General features: G+C 36.2%; 2 protein-coding genes across 3 annotated transcripts in view; both read right to left on the bottom strand.

Annotated features, from left to right (window-relative positions):
- LOC311083995 (protein NLRC3-like) overlaps positions 1-19,389 on the bottom strand; it is a 441,701-nt gene that overhangs the window by 76,577 nt on the left and 345,735 nt on the right. The window lies entirely within an intron of this gene.
- The window catches only part of LOC311083036 (uncharacterized protein), a gene marked incomplete at its 5' end in the record, with an annotated part of 38,497 nt that continues 36,634 nt past the window's right edge, over positions 17,527-19,389 (bottom strand). The window contains 2 exons of the mRNA XM_084114286.1: positions 17,527-17,999; positions 19,386-19,389. The exon at positions 19,386-19,389 is cut by the window's right edge and continues 86 nt beyond it. Coding sequence (XP_083970412.1) covers positions 17,996-17,999; positions 19,386-19,389 — 8 coding nt within the window. The 3' untranslated portion in view covers positions 17,527-17,995. The remainder of the gene's footprint in view (positions 18,000-19,385) is intronic.

Below are 19,389 nucleotides of genomic sequence, written 5' to 3'. Positions count from 1 at the left end.
GAGATCAGGGATGAGAGAGGGGGAGCGAAGTGAAGGTCTCTTCTTTTTAAGAGACATCTGTTTACGCCCTCTTTTTGGGACACAGCCAATCAGATCTTCTGATCTGATGGGGGATAAAGTTTCTTTGTGTGTTAGTGCAGCCCGACCCTCGTGTGGAATCACGAGGGGGCAAAATATGGTATTATGCTCGGGGAATTAAAAACGCATGGAACCATAACGTTTATCACAGTCTCTTATCAAAAATCTCCTTCGTCGTGCAAAGGGGATTAAAACAATACCAAGAACGAATAGTGACACAGACAGACACATAGGGGTACATTATTTTGTTGAACAAAGGCACTTAAAGATTACATTACTGTAATTCCAAAACACAACTACTCTAATATCACACTGGGGAACATGCAAATCACCCGGAACACTCTTTATAAATTTGTAATGAATGGTAAAATGAAATTTTACTACGTGGAAGTCCATATATGGCAATGTGCGTGTGTGTGTTTGGATGTCTCCTCAGTTGCATCTCGTGGTGGGTTTCTGGTTGAAAGTCCACGAGTGTGTGTGTGTGTGTGTGGAATGTCTGGAATGTCTTTGAGGCTTGTCACGCGGCTATAAAGTCACTAGGGGTCCACGCTGAGCTGGGGGGAAGTCCAGCCACCCGGGCGCTGGTAAATTGCCCCTGGGGAATTATTAACCAGCGCTGTTTGGACAAAGACGATGTGTTCGACATCACATGATTCACTTAATGTGAAAAGCAGATGTCATTGTTGCTACACGGAGTTTCTGCTGAACTCCATTTACGTGACCGGACATGACAGCCGCTCCGTCATAACTTTGTGCAACAATGGGTAAAGAGTAGATTCCACATGCATCCAGAAAGTGCTTTATGTGTCCATAAATTCCAGTAGCATCAACTCTTTCAGAACAGTCAACAAATCCTAGAAATCTTTCCTTTATCTCCAGCTTCTCTGTGTACCTCACACACACGGCCATTTGTTCCTCTTTAAAACTCTGTGCTTTGTCCACTAGAACAGTAAAAAAAAACATTGTTTTTGATGCCGCGGATTATTTTGTTTTTGACTAAACCAGAAGCAATTTCTAAAATTTCATTTTGTGTGTCAGGGCTTGTTAGATTGAACGGGGCCTTTAATCGAGCGCAGAAAGCTTGTCACGTCCGGCGTACCAGTCACACAGCTCCAAAAAGTTCCCACGATTTGCAGAAGTTTCTCTCTCGTCGTGCCCTCTCAGTGCAAGTCCTTGTTTCCCTATATAGAGCAATATGTCAACAATGGATGCTGCATCCCTTACGAAACAAAAATCTATTGCAATATATTGGAAAATACACTGTTAGACTTTTCTGTAATTTCTACAGTTATTTACTTTAAATCCCCCAGTATTATACTGCTATTTCTCTTTACAGTAATTAACTGTGATTCCCATTGCATCATGGGAATTTTCTGTGACGTCTAACACCACATACAGAGACTTACTGTATTTTTTAAATTTGCTGTATACTACTGTATTTGTCTAACACCACATACAGAGACTTACTGTATTTTTTCAATTTGCTGTATACTACTGTATTTGACGTAACGGCCTCTCTGGCTGGCACCATTCCATCGTGCTTTTTATTTCCTATTTTTTGCCTGACACCGCGTGTCTACAACGCTATAATAGCCAGAGGCTGTCTATATTGGACACATTGAAGTGACCGGACCTTTAATACAAAATGCAAACCTGTTTGTCCCTTGTCAGAAATAGCGCGAGCGCTTGGACTCGGAGTACCGTACGTCAGAAATATAACGGCCGCGGCGCATCACTACACTGTCTGGGATTTGTCGTGTCTCGCCAGAGCATCCAGTGTAATATCAGTGGGGTCTGTCTTTTGTTGGATCGCGCCGTTCGTGTCTGGCCCGGGGAAGAGACGGAATTCACTTCACCGAGAGAGAGATCAGCAAGCAAGGTAAAAAAAAGAAAAAACATTCTGTGTGTGTTGACAGGATTGTGCCTATGTTACTCGTCAACATGGCGGTAACGAACTTTACCACGGTAAACTGAGCTAACGTTTCATTTTACAGACTTTGTTAGATTATTAATTTGTCGAGATAAAATATGCCAACGAGAAACGCGTTTACATTAACAACTAGATGTACCGCATGGCGGTACAAAATATGACCGCCGCTCAGACCTGCACTGGCTTTCCACAAAAATAAATGACGTGGAGCAATTTGGCTGTATTGCGTGTTTATGTATATAAGTTGTATATTTTAAAAGACTGTCTGGAGTATTCCTGTGGATCATGGATAATTTAGAGTTTTGTAATTATTTGCCATTACTATTTAAGTTTTATATCAAAAGTTATTAGTTTAGACACTTAACATCCATAATGTGAAAACGTCACATCCATAACAGTGGTTTTCCCTACATAATGTATTACAAAAATGAGTTTCAAAAACACACTTATTGTGTTCAAGCAAGTCTTTTTCATGCTACATCGGCAGTTTGTTTAATAATTCACAGACAATTTCTACAAACCTCTACCAAACGGTTGAGGTGCCTGTTGATGGTAAAAGTCAGTTATCTGACTTTGGCATGGGTTTGTTGTGTTTTACTGAAATAAAAAACATTTTTTCCCCCAAAAAGTGGTTTTATCTTGTAGCCCTGGTCCCAGAGTTTTAAAAAAACAATGTTAACAAAATTAAACTCATTCCCACTGTACCTAGTAGAACACTTAAGTAAATGTCCCATTGAAATTAATGGGATTTTATGGATTTAGGTGAAGAAAGTGTACACAATACATTTTGGTCTGTACCATGAAGAGAAAACTGATTAAACTATATAAACTATATATTTTCTGAAAGCGTAGACTCTCAGGATGTGATCTAACATGGCATGAAACATGTCCCACCCACCTCATTAGTATACTGCCCAAGCATAACACATTGGGTATTGGTAAATCGGGTATATGGCTGATACCTAAAAAAAGTAGTAGTATGTGCATGTCTGTCTGTGTGTGTGTATGTGTGTGTGTTTGTGTATGTGTGTGTGTGTCTGTGTGTGTGTGTGTGTGTGTGTGTGTGTGTGTGTGTGTGTGTGTGTGTGTGTGTCTGTGCGTGTATATATGCGTGCGTACATGTGTGTGCGCGTGTGTGTTTGTGTGTGTGTGTCTGTGCATGTGGATTTGTATGTGTGTGTATGGGTGTGTGTCTGTGCGTGTGGATGTCAGTGTGTGTGCATGCTTGCGTTTGTTTGTATTCCTGCATGTGTGTGTGTGACAGTATCATCCTAAACCAGCAACCCTTCGCTCAACACCACCATCTACAGGCCGATGAGTGTACAGTCACTAAATGTGCACATAAATGAATTTATTTTATACCCCCCCATGGATGAAATTCTACGAAACTTAGCATACCCCCAGAGGATGTCAAGTTAATCATACACATGAAATATGGTGCAGTTCTGAACATCTCAACTGAAGATAGGGGCGATTAAAGCAGAATAATATTGCATTTTCATTTTTTATGGGAAGGGGCGCAAATCACAAATGAGTGATTATGGGCTAGGTTGATGTGGGCCCTTAAGACCAACATACCATAAAAATTTCTTCATCCTCGGTGCCACGGTTCAGGTAGTTATTTAAGAAAAACTGCATTTTTTGGGTTTCGGGGGGCCCAGGGCGGGGGGGGAGTGGCCCCCGGGGACCAAACAAATTTTTTTGTAAAAGTCTAGTGGGGCTACATGCCCACCAAATTTCATGTTCCCCGGTGTTTCGGTGTCCCTGGTATCGTTGACGAAAAATTCAGTAGATGACGAAAAAAAAAAAAAAAAAACTTTGACAATCCCTATATGACCGCTTTGCTAGCTATGCTAGCGGCGGTCATAATAAATGTGAATAAACTAATGTGAAATTCTGTTTTGGTTGTAGATAATGTTGGCCTACTGATGAGAACCTTTATAGTTTTAGCATTAGTTTGCAAACTATAACATATTATAGGTTTTTTTTAATGGAATTTAATATTTATACTTCCATTTTTATATGTTTAAAGGCAACTGCAACAAAGCCCCAATTTGCGCCAGTGACTTCTATAGCAAGATTCCAGAGGTAGGCCATTTGTGATATATTTTGAGATAAGTTTGCTGAAATGATTAGCAATATGTGAAAATTGATTTGGAGCCACTGGTGCAGACTAGGTAGCTTACAATATCTTATAAAATCTCTATAAAATTAGCTAACTTTATATCAAATAAGTGACATTTGCATCATGTCTAACTTTATATTTATTACACAGCAAATGAACCAATCAGAAGATGGACCATTGTCTTTGTTCAGTCTCACCAGATTAAATGTATCCAGGTAAGCACTGCAGTAAAACTCTCACTAATTCATTCATACCAAATCTAGCATTCTAAACAACTTAAGTTTATATTTTTGCATTATTTTGATATTTTATTAGGCAGAAGAATCTCTACCATTGCAGTCCCACCTGAACAGGAAGGTCCTAATATCAGCACACAGGTGGGTTAACTACTGTAGGAAGGAGAACGATCATCACACAGTGATTTCTTGCATGTGTCTTACTGTGTATTTGTCTCAAACAGGAACCCCTTCACTGCAGACAAGCTGAAATGGGCTAAATTCAATCTTTCTGTCTATGGATCTCAGCATTTTTGGACAGAATTTAGGATTTGTAAGTATTAAAATTTAATCTGGCATAATTTAATTTAGTTCTTATGTATGCTATTTATTGACAAAAGCTGTTTACAAATATATATTCTTAAGTTTTTGTGAAAATAATAATAAAAATTAACAAAAAAGGAGGTTAAAAATAATGTGACACTAATATTCTCTCTCTCTCTCTCTTTCTCTCTCTCTCTCTCTCATATACTGTAGTGTTGGAACCGGGATCTCCTCTGAAGGACTGACATCTGTGTTTGTGGACATGCATACAGACCAGGGAACATACTGATGTTGTCAATCAAGTTCTGAACAGGAACCAATCTTTGGAGAAATTTATTTATTCGCAAAGGTGGACAACAACATTGTGTTGGCTTTTTAAAGATTATTTTAATGATGACTTTTACTCCTATGCTGTAGAAAAGATGGAGGAGTTGACAGTCAGACATTGATAATAATAAGAAATGTTTCTTGAGCATCAAAGAGACTTCTTTCAAAGACATTAATACACTTAAATACTTCTTTTGGCCACCAGTGGACATGAATCCAACAAATTTTTGTAAATAAGTGAAATTATTTTTTAAGGTGGGGTTATGTGTCATGTATTGTGAAAAGAACTGTGTTTTGTCCTGTGTTTATTTTGTGATATATATGAAATGTTTTAAATTAAAAAAATTGTATTTTGTGATAACTTTGTCTAATTGGTTTGTATGTCAGTAGTACTTAAACGTACAGTATGGAATTTTTCGCCACTAGGGGTCGCTAACCTCTTTACAATAACAAAGGCGTAGTTTGATGACGCAACATGCTTAGAATTATGGATGTTGTCGTCAACGTCAAGATATAAAAGGAATATGGACATTTCATTCTACCGAACTACACGCAGAATTACTACTCACAGGTCAGTTTATTAGACAAATTAAACTTGTGAGGTAACGTTAACGCAGCGCTGTTTCACCTGGTCTAACATTACATTAGCACACTAAACTGTATTTGAATGTGTTGAAATGTGTTAGTTTGTCTGTATGAGACTAGCAGTAAGCTAGATTAACATTAGAATAACATACAGATCATATTCTAACATTTTATCATTGTTGAACTATATAACATTGATTAGTTTTATGTAAATGTGCTCACCTGTTTAATAAGTAAATGTAGAAGCGGTCGAAGTCTCGGACGTGGAGCTCTTGTTTATATACGCTCTCGGCATCTCGAAAACACCGCGCTGATATTGATTCTCGTTTTAGTTCTACTTTTTTATCCAAAGTCTGCTTGCCATGGTCCGTAATGTTTGAACGAAACAACAACAGCGTGCAGATAGACATTGCGAACTCCACAGTTGTCTGCGTCTGTCGCTTTGGTTAATCAGAGGGCTCTGCTCATAGCTCTGGTTACCATGGCAGTACGAGCGGAAACCATAGGCGGAAACCAGGGACAACGCGGATATGACGACATTGACTGCGACAAAACGGAAATAAAGAAACGTGCCGTGTCTAAAAATTAAATTAAAATTTCTCCTGGTTTGAAAGTTGTTGGAAACAGTCGGGATAATGTAAGTACACAACAAAAAAAAAATATATATATATAACGTAGATATAGTGATTTTTGCTAATTTTAAAGCAAAAAAGTTACATATTGTGCCTTTAAGTAGGATAAAAATAAAATTATTCATATATCAAAATTATGAAATCTAATTTATATTTAGTACAAATAAACAAACTAATTACAGTAGTGTACTGATTAGCTTCGTTTTTACAGTAATGCACTGTATTACACAATTACAGTATGCAGACCACATTCACCCTTTACTGTAAATTAGAAAGATTATAAAGATATTTATAGATTTTTTTTAACAGAACCTGGAAGAATATTTACGTACGGAGCTCGCGCATGCGCAATGCTTGAGCGGGAAGGTGTGATCAGAGACAGGCTGCGGTGTTATTCAGGCGCGAAATTATTGTTTTGTATTACTATTTTTTTTGTATTTAATTGTTGTATGTTCTGTTACTGATTGTATGTTCTGTTACTGAATAAAGCATTAAAAAAAAAAGTGATTCACACTTATTTCACTCCATTTATTGTATTAGCAAATACAGCTACAGAATGTCTGTTGTTCTGTTTATCTATCAAAATAAACAGATGTTCTGTTTTTTGTTATAAGGTTAAAAGGCTATATTCTGATAGTAATCATTGCTAAATAGTGTTTGTTCAGTAACAGGAGTTTCCATGTCTCTCCAGCTCTTTAATAAACAGAAAATAATTTTTCAGGTAGGTGACAAATGTCAGCCAATCAGGAAATGGTACCCATTTATTAGCTTTAATTTTATGATGTTTCAGTTCTAATTTTGTCAGCTCAATTCTTTGTGTCATCACTTCCAATTTAAATTGTTTAATCTGTATCCTGTGTGAATTCTCTCTCCTGGTTGGACAAACTTGGAACTGAAACTAAACTGAAATTTTTCATTTTCTGTTTAATAAAGATCTAGAGCAGGGATGTCCAATCCTGCTCCTGGAGGGCCACTGTCCTGCAGAGTTTAGCTCCAACCCCAATTAAACACACCTGAACCAGATAATCAAGGTCTTACTAGGCAATCTAGAAACTTCCAGGTAGGGGTGTTGAGGCAGGCTAGAGCTAAACTCTGCAGGACAGTGGCCCTCCAGGACTAAGTTTGGACACCCCTGATCTAGAGAGACATGGAGACTCCTGTTACTGAACAAACAACTCCTGTTACTGAACTCTAATGAACTCTATAGAGCTATTTAACAATTATTTTAACAAAAGAAAATCACTTACCCTACCTTCAAGATTATGTACAAAGGAACATTTATTAAAAAAAAAAATTACAGTAAGTGTTAAGTTTGTTGATCACTAGTATATCACTGCAAGGTCCATTGGCCAAGTGGTTTACAGGACTAAAATCAATTCTATCCATAGACACATACATCATTAAAAAAACAAAACAATTCATGGCACTACCTCTTTAAAGAAGTCTGAAAATGGGACACGTAATTATTTTTTATTTATTCTGTAGTATTTATTATTATTCATTGTATGGTGTTGATTTTTGGCATTAAGAAAATAATAATAATAATAATAATAATAATACATTTTATTTGGCCGACGCCTTTCTAAATACCCAAGGACATCTTACATGTTTCGGAGGACATAAAAGAAGGAAAGAAAAAAAAAAAAGAAAAAAGAAAAAAAAAATACTTAAATTCATAGTAGGCTAATACATGTTACAAATAAGACAAATCAGAAAAGTGCTAAGAAGGCCAGGAGAAAGCACTATAAAAGAGTGTCAGAAGAGTTACGATGGCAAAGTAAAACTAAGATGTTTTAAAGATTAAAAGCTTTCTTAAAGAGATAGGTCTTTAACAATTTTTTAAATGAATTGACTGTGTCTGCCTGTCGAATGTGGGAGGGGAGGGCATTCCAAAGTCTTGGAGCAGCGCAACTGAAGGCCCTGGCCCCCATGGTGGAGAGGCGGAATTTGGGGGTGACAAGAAGGCCAATCGAGGAAGAGCGAAGGGAGCGTGTAGGAACATATCCTGATAGGAGGTCATAAATGTAGCTGGGAGCAAGATTATGGAGTGCTTTGAAAATATATCCTTCTATATGAATGTAGAAAAAGAGGCTACACTCAGAGCTGCTGAGCGGGAACTCTATCCAGATAACATGCCGGGCAAGAGGGTGAGAAAAGCAAAATGCCTAGACTTTGGTGATGAAGATACCAGTACTGGCAACAAAACCTCTGGCTATGGAAATCCAAAACAGGTAATTAAGATTGATATTACATTAGATCATTTGTGTATTGGATTATCCATGATTAAATATTACAAATGAACATCTTTGCCCTATAGAAAAAGGCCAAGGTTGCTGCACAAAGACAGGCGGAGGAGGAACTACTCTCAGAGGACAGTCAGTTCAGAGCAGAATCGTCAAGCCAGGAAAACAACGACCTTACCAGAGACCTGCAGAGCCAGATCAAGGCCTTACAGAAAGAAAACACCAAACTGCGGAACATGGTAGTTAAAGGCAAGTATTGAGTATTAAATCATCAAATATTACTCTATATCAAATGGTATTAATCCATTTAGACCTGAAAGTGATTCTAAATAGCCTACGCTTTGTAAATCTAGAAAGCATTCGCTGCCCACCTATATGGTCAGATAGGTTGGCCGCATGCATTTTCAGAGCATGTTTGAAGAATAAAAAAAATAATAATAATAATTCCTCAGATTTATATAGCGCTTTTCAAAATACTCAAACACGCTTTACAAAAGAAAGAAAGAAACAAACAACTTTATTAAGAAATAACTATTTAAAAGACTAAGAACTAGGAATTAGAATGACGAAGAATTAAAATTAGGAGGGGAAAGCAAGTCTAAAAAGGTGGGTTTTTGAAAATCAACCAAAGAAAATCTTGGTCGACTGAAGTCCTGAAATTTTCAACTAAAAATCGGCTAAAAATTACGTTAGGGAAAAAAAAACGTTAAATTAATTAGCTGCGCAGTAATTGGTAGCCTTGTTGTCCGCCTAAATTAATTATAAATAAACATAAAAAACTAGTAGGCTATTTGCAGTATATTAAATCGTTTTTGACCTCATTATTTTGCACTGAAATGAGTCTGACACACGAGTCGGCTCTGACGTCTGCATCACGTGCACCTGCGCAATATCAGAGCCTGATTTCCGAAAATAGTACTATGTTGTCAACTAGTGATATCATCACACAAACGTTTGAGGAATATGCAACATAATTTAGACAATAGTTTTTGTCATATATGTATTATAATAACTGACAGACACTATAATTTCAGCCAGAGGCTGAACATATGAGCTCAGCTTCGCGGCTGAGACACGAATAGACTATTAACTTAAAGCTTTTACTCTTAAACACAAAAGGCACGTCCACTTTAATAAAAAAAGAATGTTTATTAATTAGTACTGATGAAATGAAAGCTTGTACCACCCCCAATGGGATGGCACGGGTGCTACTGATGGGGCTCTTCAGTGTGGATGTCCTCCTCAAGCCCAACCTGAAAGGAGGGGTCAGCAAGCTGGATCCCTGTGCTGATCGTCGGTAGGCTTTCGACCCGAGGAAACTTCAAACTTTGCAAGGTAAATAGTTTTCAGAGCTGGTGCTTTCCAGTTTTGATTGCATCTCTGCCAGGTGGGGGGAGGGGGTCGAGATTTCCGCGCACCAGAGGGGCAGCAGGAGGAGTGAGGAGCGGGAGAGGAATCATTGTTGCTCTGTTCCACAGATGCTGTTGTAAACCAGTTTCCGACGGCCAAGGAAGCTGATGTCAGAAAATCCATCAACAGTAGAATCTGCGAGCTAAGACACCAGGTGAAGTGCAAAAGCGTGGTCGTTTAAAAAAAGATAAGTCGTTTAAATCAGCGAAGAACCAAGATGGACTCCTAACCAGGATAACGGACTGTTCTTTTGGCAATTTATTTCTTTGCTTTTCCACAGTTCCATGAAAGTTTGTATATTTTTTTTATTTATTCATAATTATTTTTGCATTTTGTTTATAGATATTTTATTTATATTTTATAACAGCACTGCTGAAGGTTTGAAATAGACATTGGTCATTGAAATTGCTTTAAATTATAATTTATATTTTGTATATTTTCTGTTCAATGGCACTCTTTAAAACTGTTGTACTGTTAAGAAATGTAGAGTTCAATCACATTTCCTTTGTCTGACCATATGCAAGGCCTCTTATGGTTTTAATAGGCCTGTGTAGCTCTCTACCTCAAATTGGGTTTAGTATCTGTGCCTGATTAAAAGAAAATAAAGGTGGCCCATAGTTGATAGATGACACAGTAAAGGGTAGATTTAAATAAAGATAAACGAAATTTAAAAAAAGAAAAACGAAATTTAAATAAAGAAAAACGAAATTTAAATGAAAAAACGAAATTTAAATAAAGAAAAACGAAATTTAAATAAAGAAAAACGAAATTCAAATAAAGAAAAAACGAAATTTAAAGAAAGAAAAAAAGAAATTTAAATAGGCCTTGAATCCGTGTATCATTCGTTCAGTCGTTTTTTATTTAATATTGAAAGTATAAAAATGAGAAAACAGTTCATTTTTCGATTTTTCATTTTTTCCAAAAAAACGAAAAACAAGAATTCAGCTTGATTTTTCGTTTTTCGTTCTGAGGTAGAAAAAATAATAAACAGCTTGAATATTCGATTTCTACACATGGGCGGGAATGAAACGCCCCTTTCCTCTGATTTGTCAGCCGAAGATTTTCCTCAGTTCTGCACTGCAGAATAAGAGTCCTCCATTGTGCAAATTCTTAACGCGTTTATTGCAACTAGGCTACATTTAATCTTCTTTTCATCAAACAACCAGACTAACGAATGGTTCGACACAACCCGTACTGGGGAATAGACTAGACAGGGCTTTCTTCTGTGTAGATATAAATTCACATACGCTTTGCATCAGCTGGGTATGCAGGGTAAATGACGGCTGTGACGGCTACCATGGTCGCCTCACCCAGTAATTATTTTATTTTTTTAATAATAAATGAAGATATAAATCAATATAATTAGTTGTAAATTAAATATTTTTAACACTAATACACAAAGAAAAGAATAATGCATTGACTATATAATAGGCCTATTTTAACGTAAACGCATGAACTGTCATTCAGACTGACTATCTAACAACCGGAGAACAGAGAACAACAGAGATATTAAAATACATACTCTTCTGAAATGTATTAATTTATATCTCAAAGATGTGCGCTTGCGCGCAGCGCACGGTCATATTGAGAGGGAAACAAACGCATTTTATTATTAGCCTATTCAGAAATAGTGTAAAAGACCGTAAATAAAATACAACATTAACATTATAAACGCTATTAATAACATATGTCTATGCGTATTTTACTTCCCCTTACTGTAGCCTGTCAAATCCTTAAATGAATGGTATTCAGAAAACAACAAGAATGAAAAATAAGTAGCCCGTATAATAAAAATATAGCCTAACCTAATAACTTATAATAATAGCCTATTATGTCCTTTATTGAAACTGAAACTGTACGGACATTGGTTTTGCGCATCTCTCATTCGGTCCAAGGTTTCCATATTTGCAATGTAACATTTGGATGCTAACTAGTAATGTAAAGAAGGCTTCGTACTTCAGTCGAGTCCCAATATACACGTATATGCTAAATCATCATCTTCACAGCAAGGGAAATGAGTTTGGAATAACAGCAAGTAGGACTGTGCAGCACAGCCTTTATATTGTACAAAAGACCAATTAAATTAAGCAGAATCATTTTTATATATTTGGTTAACTGTGTTTTATTTTAATAATGAATAGGCTGCGATATCAAGTTAGCAATGCCAGAAGTGAACTGATAATAGCCTAGATCCGGGCTATTCAATTGGCGGCCCACGGGCCAAATGCGGCCCGCCAATCATCTCCATCCGGCCCGACGGCACCAACCTCCCTCCCCCTCTTTTCCTGGCGGTGCGGCTAATTCAGTTTGATACTCGCTCCGATTAACCTGAGAAACGTTTTACGTGCGAATATTTCAGCAGTTATGTGTCCCGAATTTATGTCGACTGAACCAGCGATACCAATCATTCGTGAATGAATCATTCTTTTAGTTCGATCCTTTCTAAACGCGCTTGCATAACTGTGCGTTCACACCGCCGCCAGCGAGACGAGAGCGTCAAAGTGGCCGGTCTAAAACTATTCGGATTCATTCGGACCGCTCCGTCACTGAATCATCTGAAGCGGTTTCTCGGTCAGTACAGTAACAACAAATAGTTGCGTTTACTCCGGTCCCGGGCACTATTATTAAACAGCGTTGCGACAACCAGTGGGAAGCGTTTTTCAGTTCGACAGAAACCTCTCTGTTACAAACCACAAATCACTCGACGATTTAACTAGTATTAAATCAGATGAAACAGCCTCAACATTCCCAACAAGACTGATGAGGAAAGCAGGAGAAGAAACATTGTGGCATGAACGAAATAAGAAGACTTTAAATCCGCTAATCACCCTTACAAATATTTACCATGAATGTGCTGTAGTAATTTACCATGGTTGGGCAGAAATGTGTAGCCTAATATTTATATTGAATTACTGTGTAGTAATAAATAAATATAGTAAATATATATATTTACTATAATATTATACAGTATAATAGTAAATATAGTGATTTATATTGCATTAGATTTATTAGGTGGGTAGAGGAATATATAATTAATGTTTGTTATGAAATTATGTCAGTTTCTTTGTAAAGGTGCGTATAGTTTTTAACCTGTGTTTAGGCATTTTTTATACAGTGGGAGTGAGTAGCCTGTGGTTATCAAGTCTCACTGTCAGAATATTTTCATTTAAGCGTAACAATTATAAATAAAATAATTATTATTTCTCACCAACAGCTACGAGTTTGTATAATTAATGTATTTGTTCCAAGGAAAATAGTTGTACACAGCTGTAAATTATCAAGTTTTTATTTATTATGGTTTTATATATCTGCATACTGTTGGGTACCACATTTTCAAGTAAATACCATACTTTTTTAGGTTTACTTTAACTTATTTATTGAAACTGTTATGTTTCAATAAATAAGCTAAACCCCCAAACCAACCCACCGGCCCACCTCAACTTTTCGATTTGATAATCCGGCCCTCGAATGAAGCTAATTGAATAGCCCTGGACTAGATGTTGTGTGAGCGAGCAATGCGCCAGCGCCATCACTTGGATTTGTTGCTCAGCAGGGGAAATAACTTAATATTCTGTCTTTTAATACTGTCATTCGAAGCAGTAAAATTTATATTTTTATTTGTGTACATTCAAAATGACTACAAATGACCTTTAAAAAATAAAGAAAACAACATGATGCGCTGCGTCTCAGCCTTCTGACGCGCCTACTTTTGAAAGTCAACATTTAGATTATTTTAAGTAAAATGCATTATATAGTCACTTAGGAATAAAACACAGCGTGGTTCATGATAAAAAAAAAAAAAAAAACGTGACTTTACAGTTCGGAAAATAGCAAACCCCTGGCACTTGAGAACTTGTGTCGAGCCATTCGTTAGTCTGGTTGATGGAAAAAAATATGAAAAAGTTGCAATAAACGCGTTAAGAATCCGCACAACGGAGGACTCTTATTCTGCAGTGCAGATCTGAGGAAGAACTGATGACGGGACAGTTTGATCTTCGGCTGACAAATCAGAGGAAAGGGGCGTTTCATTCCCGCCCATGTGTAGAAATCGAATATCAAGCTGTTTATTAATTTTGCTACCTCAGAACGAAAAACGAAAACTAAAGCTGAATTCTTGTTTTTCGTTTTTTGGGAAAAAATGAAAAATCGAAAAATGAACTGTTTTCTCATTTTTCTACTTTCAATATGAAATAAAAAAACGACTGAACGAATGATACACGGATTGCCTAGGCCTAAAGAAAAACGAAATTAAGTTAAATTAAAAACGAGATTAATTTAGTTTGATAATAACGGGTAAAAAGGCTAATACATTTTGTTTTTATTATTCTATTTTCCACAATGTCAAAGCAACCCAAAACACAAGCAGGCATGCACTTCGGTCCATACAAAAACTCGCTGTTCTGCGCTCTAGCCAGAGCACTCCCGGCGTCGGTTCTATTTCTAGTATGCACGCGTTTTCGGCTTGGCTCGAGCCGCGCCTGAGACGCGTGTCTCACGCAGACAGTGTGCAAACTCCAACCTGTTAACATGGGAGCCGAAATAAAAATGGACACGCCACGCAGCTGAGACGCTCACACCACGCAGCCAGTGTGTCGCCGGCCTTATTCAAGCGCTAATGAAAACCGTTGGCGGGGGATTCCAGGTGTGCAAAAAAAAAAACAAAAAAAAACGAATATTCGAATGTCAAATTTTCAAATCGAATACCAACCCACCGACCGAATATTCGAATATTCGGGTCCAGCCCTATTGAATATTTATTAAGTATTCCTATTTTAGATGTTACATGTAGGCTACATATACTGTATATATTACCATATATGTACATACATTGTTAGGCATGTTCTCATGTATGTACACATATATTGTGTATATATTTTACAATATATATGTACATATGTTTTCATATAATATTACATATATTTAAAATGTATTCCACATTATATTGAACACATATCTGTACATATATTTCATGTATATATTTCCATATAATTTTACATATATTTAAAATATATTCTACCATATATTAAACATATATGTGACACTTTACATATATTACCAAAACATTTTCCCATATAAATCTAAATACATTATGGTGGATATTTATAAATATAATATTGCATATATTTTGGGATATATATAAACACATATAGGCTATTATATATTCATGTTCAATATATTGAAAGCGGCAATCATTTGTATATTTTGCAATATGGTGCATTATATTACATGAATATATAATATATTGTATAATATATGCATCACAAATATATTATTCCATGTATTCTAATATATAATATATTGGAAAATAGAAAGGAAAAATAATATATTACAATATATTTCATGTAATATATTGGTAAATATATTTTTCTTTCGTAAGGGATATTCCCTATTGCTCTGCACTGTGGTCCTGTGAGATTCACTTAACTGTGCAGCGATGGAACCAGTAGCTTTGGTTTGCTCAAAGCAGTGCCACTGATCACTGCACTGACGATGTGGTGCTCCGTCTGCGTGTTTCTGTAACTTTGCTAATATATTCTTCCAGTCACATACTTCATTTGCAATAAAAGCAGGATCTCTGTATGCTCCACTAGAACTGCACTGAAACAATCTACATGGGAAGCAGAAAATCGCGTCTGCCTCTTTGCTGTATTCAATGAATGAATATGTCTTATAGTAATCGGACGAAAATGACCGGTTCTGCTTACCGAACAATGTTTTTGGGTATTCGGGCAAGTAGGGTTGTGATGGTCCAGTTTCCTTTGTGCCCAAATCCACAGGTGTGCTGCTTTTATTGGTAACACACTCAAAGATCCGTTCACAAGGCCTGGTGCAGCCAGACTCACCGGCTGTATCTGTTGATATCTGTGAAGACGAGCTTTCTTCTAAGTTTCTGTCAGATATTTGCACACTTGAATTGGATGGGTAAGGGCTGTTCTTTAGATCGTTGCAGCTTGAAGTCTTTGTCTTGAAAAATGTCCGTATGTCCATTATGTCAACTAAATTGGCTGCCAGCTCAAAATTAGCCTAATAGCCTAAATCACTTTTTTTCTAAAGCACATAAACCCACGTTTTTAGGCGAGTGCCGGATATGGGTGTCATAAACTATTTTTAAAATGAATGAATTTGTATTTAAAGTGACCACAATTTAATAAAAACATTTTAATTTATGAATTATATTGCTTTCATTAATTTAAAAATTGTTTAGCGAAAAAAAAATCCTGCATAAATGAATTATCTCTGCGCGTGCGCACGGCATGCAATTTACGTTTTCCACAGACCACAGCTGAGGCAGCCCAGCCGCGCTTATCATTTGGTTTTGGAGTGGAGGAAACTGATCCTAGATCAGCAATTATGAGCAGCTTTTCTTTATAAAAGCAACTAGTAGTAGCAGGCAGACTGAAAAATAGAACTATTTGTAAAAGATTTTTTTTCAGCATAGATCATTTCTATGAGGTGTCCAGAACAACATACTAAAAGTCCTAAGAAATCCTAGTTGAGGAAATATGTTAAACTCTCATCAATCCGAGATGTGTGCCAATAAGGCCAGGCAACAATACACCCCAATGGGGCTATTTTTTTCCTTTACTCCTATCAAAATGAAACTTTACACAATGTTAGTACCCATGAAAAGTAAAAATTTTGTATTACAAGTTTCTTTGAAAATTAATTTGAATATGCAAATGAGCTATACACTTATCGAATATGCCCAAAATACACCCAAATAGGCTTAATTTTTTCCTTTACTCCTACCACAATAAAACTTTACATAGTAAAATGTACTTTTCACCTCATAGAAAAGATCTAAGCTGCAAAAAATTATTTTACAATTAGTCTGTCGTAAAACGCTACTTTGCCTGGACTAAGTAATATAAGTATTTATTATGTCCATGGCCACGTCAGTCAAGCCCGAAGCAAGACACACGCAAGTGACGCAACCCATAGCAACGCGTTATGGCAACGACACCTCAGACAGACAGATTCGTAAAAATAGGCTACTTTAGTTTTTTAATTAAAGGGTTTTTATTGGGAAGGGATACAATTCACGTCTGATCACATTTGTCACTTTTACAGCTTTACCGGTTTACATAAATATTAAAACAGGACTAGCAAAACTCTCCAGGCAGTGACAGTGACAAAAAATAAAACACCTCAACGTATCCCTTTACAGTTTTCTTCAGATTTAACACAGAAACTATTTACAAAAGAGGGGAGAGGTAATCTCATCACTCAAAAAAATAAAAGACAAAACTCTAAATCAAAAAAGTATTTGGTTCAATAGGAGTTATGTACTCAATCAATTTAGACCAGAAATTGATAAACAAATCCTTCTGAAAATTCACATAAAATGTAATTCTCTCCATATTGAAAATACATTTTAAAACTTCAATCCAATCCTGTATTTGTGTGGGATTAGGTTAGGCTACTTTACTTTTGTTCACATTGTCATGTTAATTATAATCGAATGCATTTTGTTTTATTGACCCCAATATTATCATTGATATTTGTTTGAGACGGGCACTTTTGATTATTTTTTAAAAGGGGCTCGAGCACCCAAGATCTTTATAGGAGACTTTGAGCTTTGTAAGTTTGTAGATCCTATACATGCAAAAACATCTACATATCACACTAAAGAAAAAGGAAAACATGAAAATGCATCATATGACCCCTTTAATACATTAATACAAATGTAATGCAACTATTATTAAAAACAAGATGTATAAACACAAGCTTCCAATGTTTTCTAAAAGTGAGCTTGAACTGTTTTTTCTTCTAATAATTATGAAAAATTAATTTTAATTAGTCTTTGTCTCCCTCTGCTGGTACAACACAAAGATATTCAGGCTCTTTATTTACTCTGTAACAAAACTCAGAGCTTTTTGAGTTACTGTGCATTTATACAAATAAAATGGTCTATGAATGAGAAACTGTAATTTGTTGCTGTGAAATAAAAGGTGTTTCACTGCCGCCTCATCAGGTCTGTCAGAGGATTGTTGAAATCTAAATGAAGTCTTAATTTATAACAGTGAAGTCACTGTATCTTCAGTCTCTGTTGATTCTGTTGACTGTGAGTCTCTGTAGTGGATCCTTATTCACCATCAGATGATCACCAGAAGATCAGACTGTCATCTATAACCTAAAATAAAACACACAAACAGTCACATATGCAGTATGAGATATTACGTCTGTTACACCTTTTCATAAGAAAACTAACAAGATAATCTATATGAATTAATTCTCAATTAATTCTCAGGCATGATCATATAGCTTCTATCTGATGCTCAAAGTCACTTTACAAAATCAAAAGCACATGAAAGGTCACTTTCACACACCGGACAGCTGATACAGAACCAGCAGAAATGATCATTACACTCCATTACAAATTTAATATCAGTTAATAACAACCCAAATCTCAGATTATCACACACATAAGGCGTCTTTACACAGAAGAAGCGGCACAGAAACCAAATCTGAAGCGGCATAAAATCACAAAATGTGCATTTACACAGAATGTTTATTCTTCTCTGACGCGGAGAACATAAATGCATTTACACAGGAATTAAAATCGCAGAAAATAATACTTTGAACATTACTATTTTAAAACTACAGTTTTAACAGAGTGTTATAAAATGAATTTAAAATTAATTAAATAGACAAAGAGATAAAACTCAAGATAAATAAAAATACAGAATTTTAGATTTCCTCTGTGTGATATAGCGATCTCACGCTCTGATGTTTGTCATAAGTCTGTGCTAGTGATAGCTATTTTCTATTTCTTAATAAAATTGTTCCGTATCTGAGAGAAATGTAGCGGCGCGTTGATCTGCCAGTCTCTTCAAAGGAAGATTACAAACGGCGAAAGCCAATTGATTACAAACGTCGACGACTCTGTTATTTTGGTGGTTTGCTTCACGATGTGAGTACAGGACACTTTTACTTTATTGTCCCTTGTTGGCTGACATTTTTTTATTTGGCTAAAACAATATGGAGCTAGGCCGATATGTTTAGTCTTCCGCTTCTTGATTCTCACGCCGTCATATTTTAAGTTTGCTTTTATGCGGCATTGTGTCTTTACACAGAACTTTGAGCAGACACAGAGCCGCTTTAGAGCAGCCTTAACTCGGCTGTGTAAAGATGCCTATAGAGACAGTTAAAGGGGAAAAGCTGAAAATAACATTAATATTAGTCACATAATATCAGTCATAACAGTATGAGCAGAATTAAACTCATATTAAACAGTTTAGAGTTCAGAGACCTACAGAAACTGAAGCTGAATTTAAGACTCTGATGATCTCAGACAACATATTCACACACACACACACGTGGTGTTACTGAACCTGGTCCAATTTACTAATATTTCTAGTGAGTAAATCAGCCATTTGAACTTTAAATGAAAATATGATGATGAAAATTGTTAAAAATTATTCTTACAATAGTATCTCCAGTTTATAATGTGGATCATCCTTCAGATCCTTTAACAGTTTCACTCCTGAGTCTCCTAGTTTATTCTTAGACAGAA

The sequence above is a fragment of the Abramis brama genome, assembly GCF_963993115.1.
Source record: "Abramis brama genome assembly, chromosome: 5".
Taxonomy (NCBI): domain Eukaryota; kingdom Metazoa; phylum Chordata; class Actinopteri; order Cypriniformes; family Leuciscidae; genus Abramis; species Abramis brama.
Note: the sequence above shows the minus strand (reverse complement) of the source record. Positions and strands in the feature narration are given on the sequence as shown.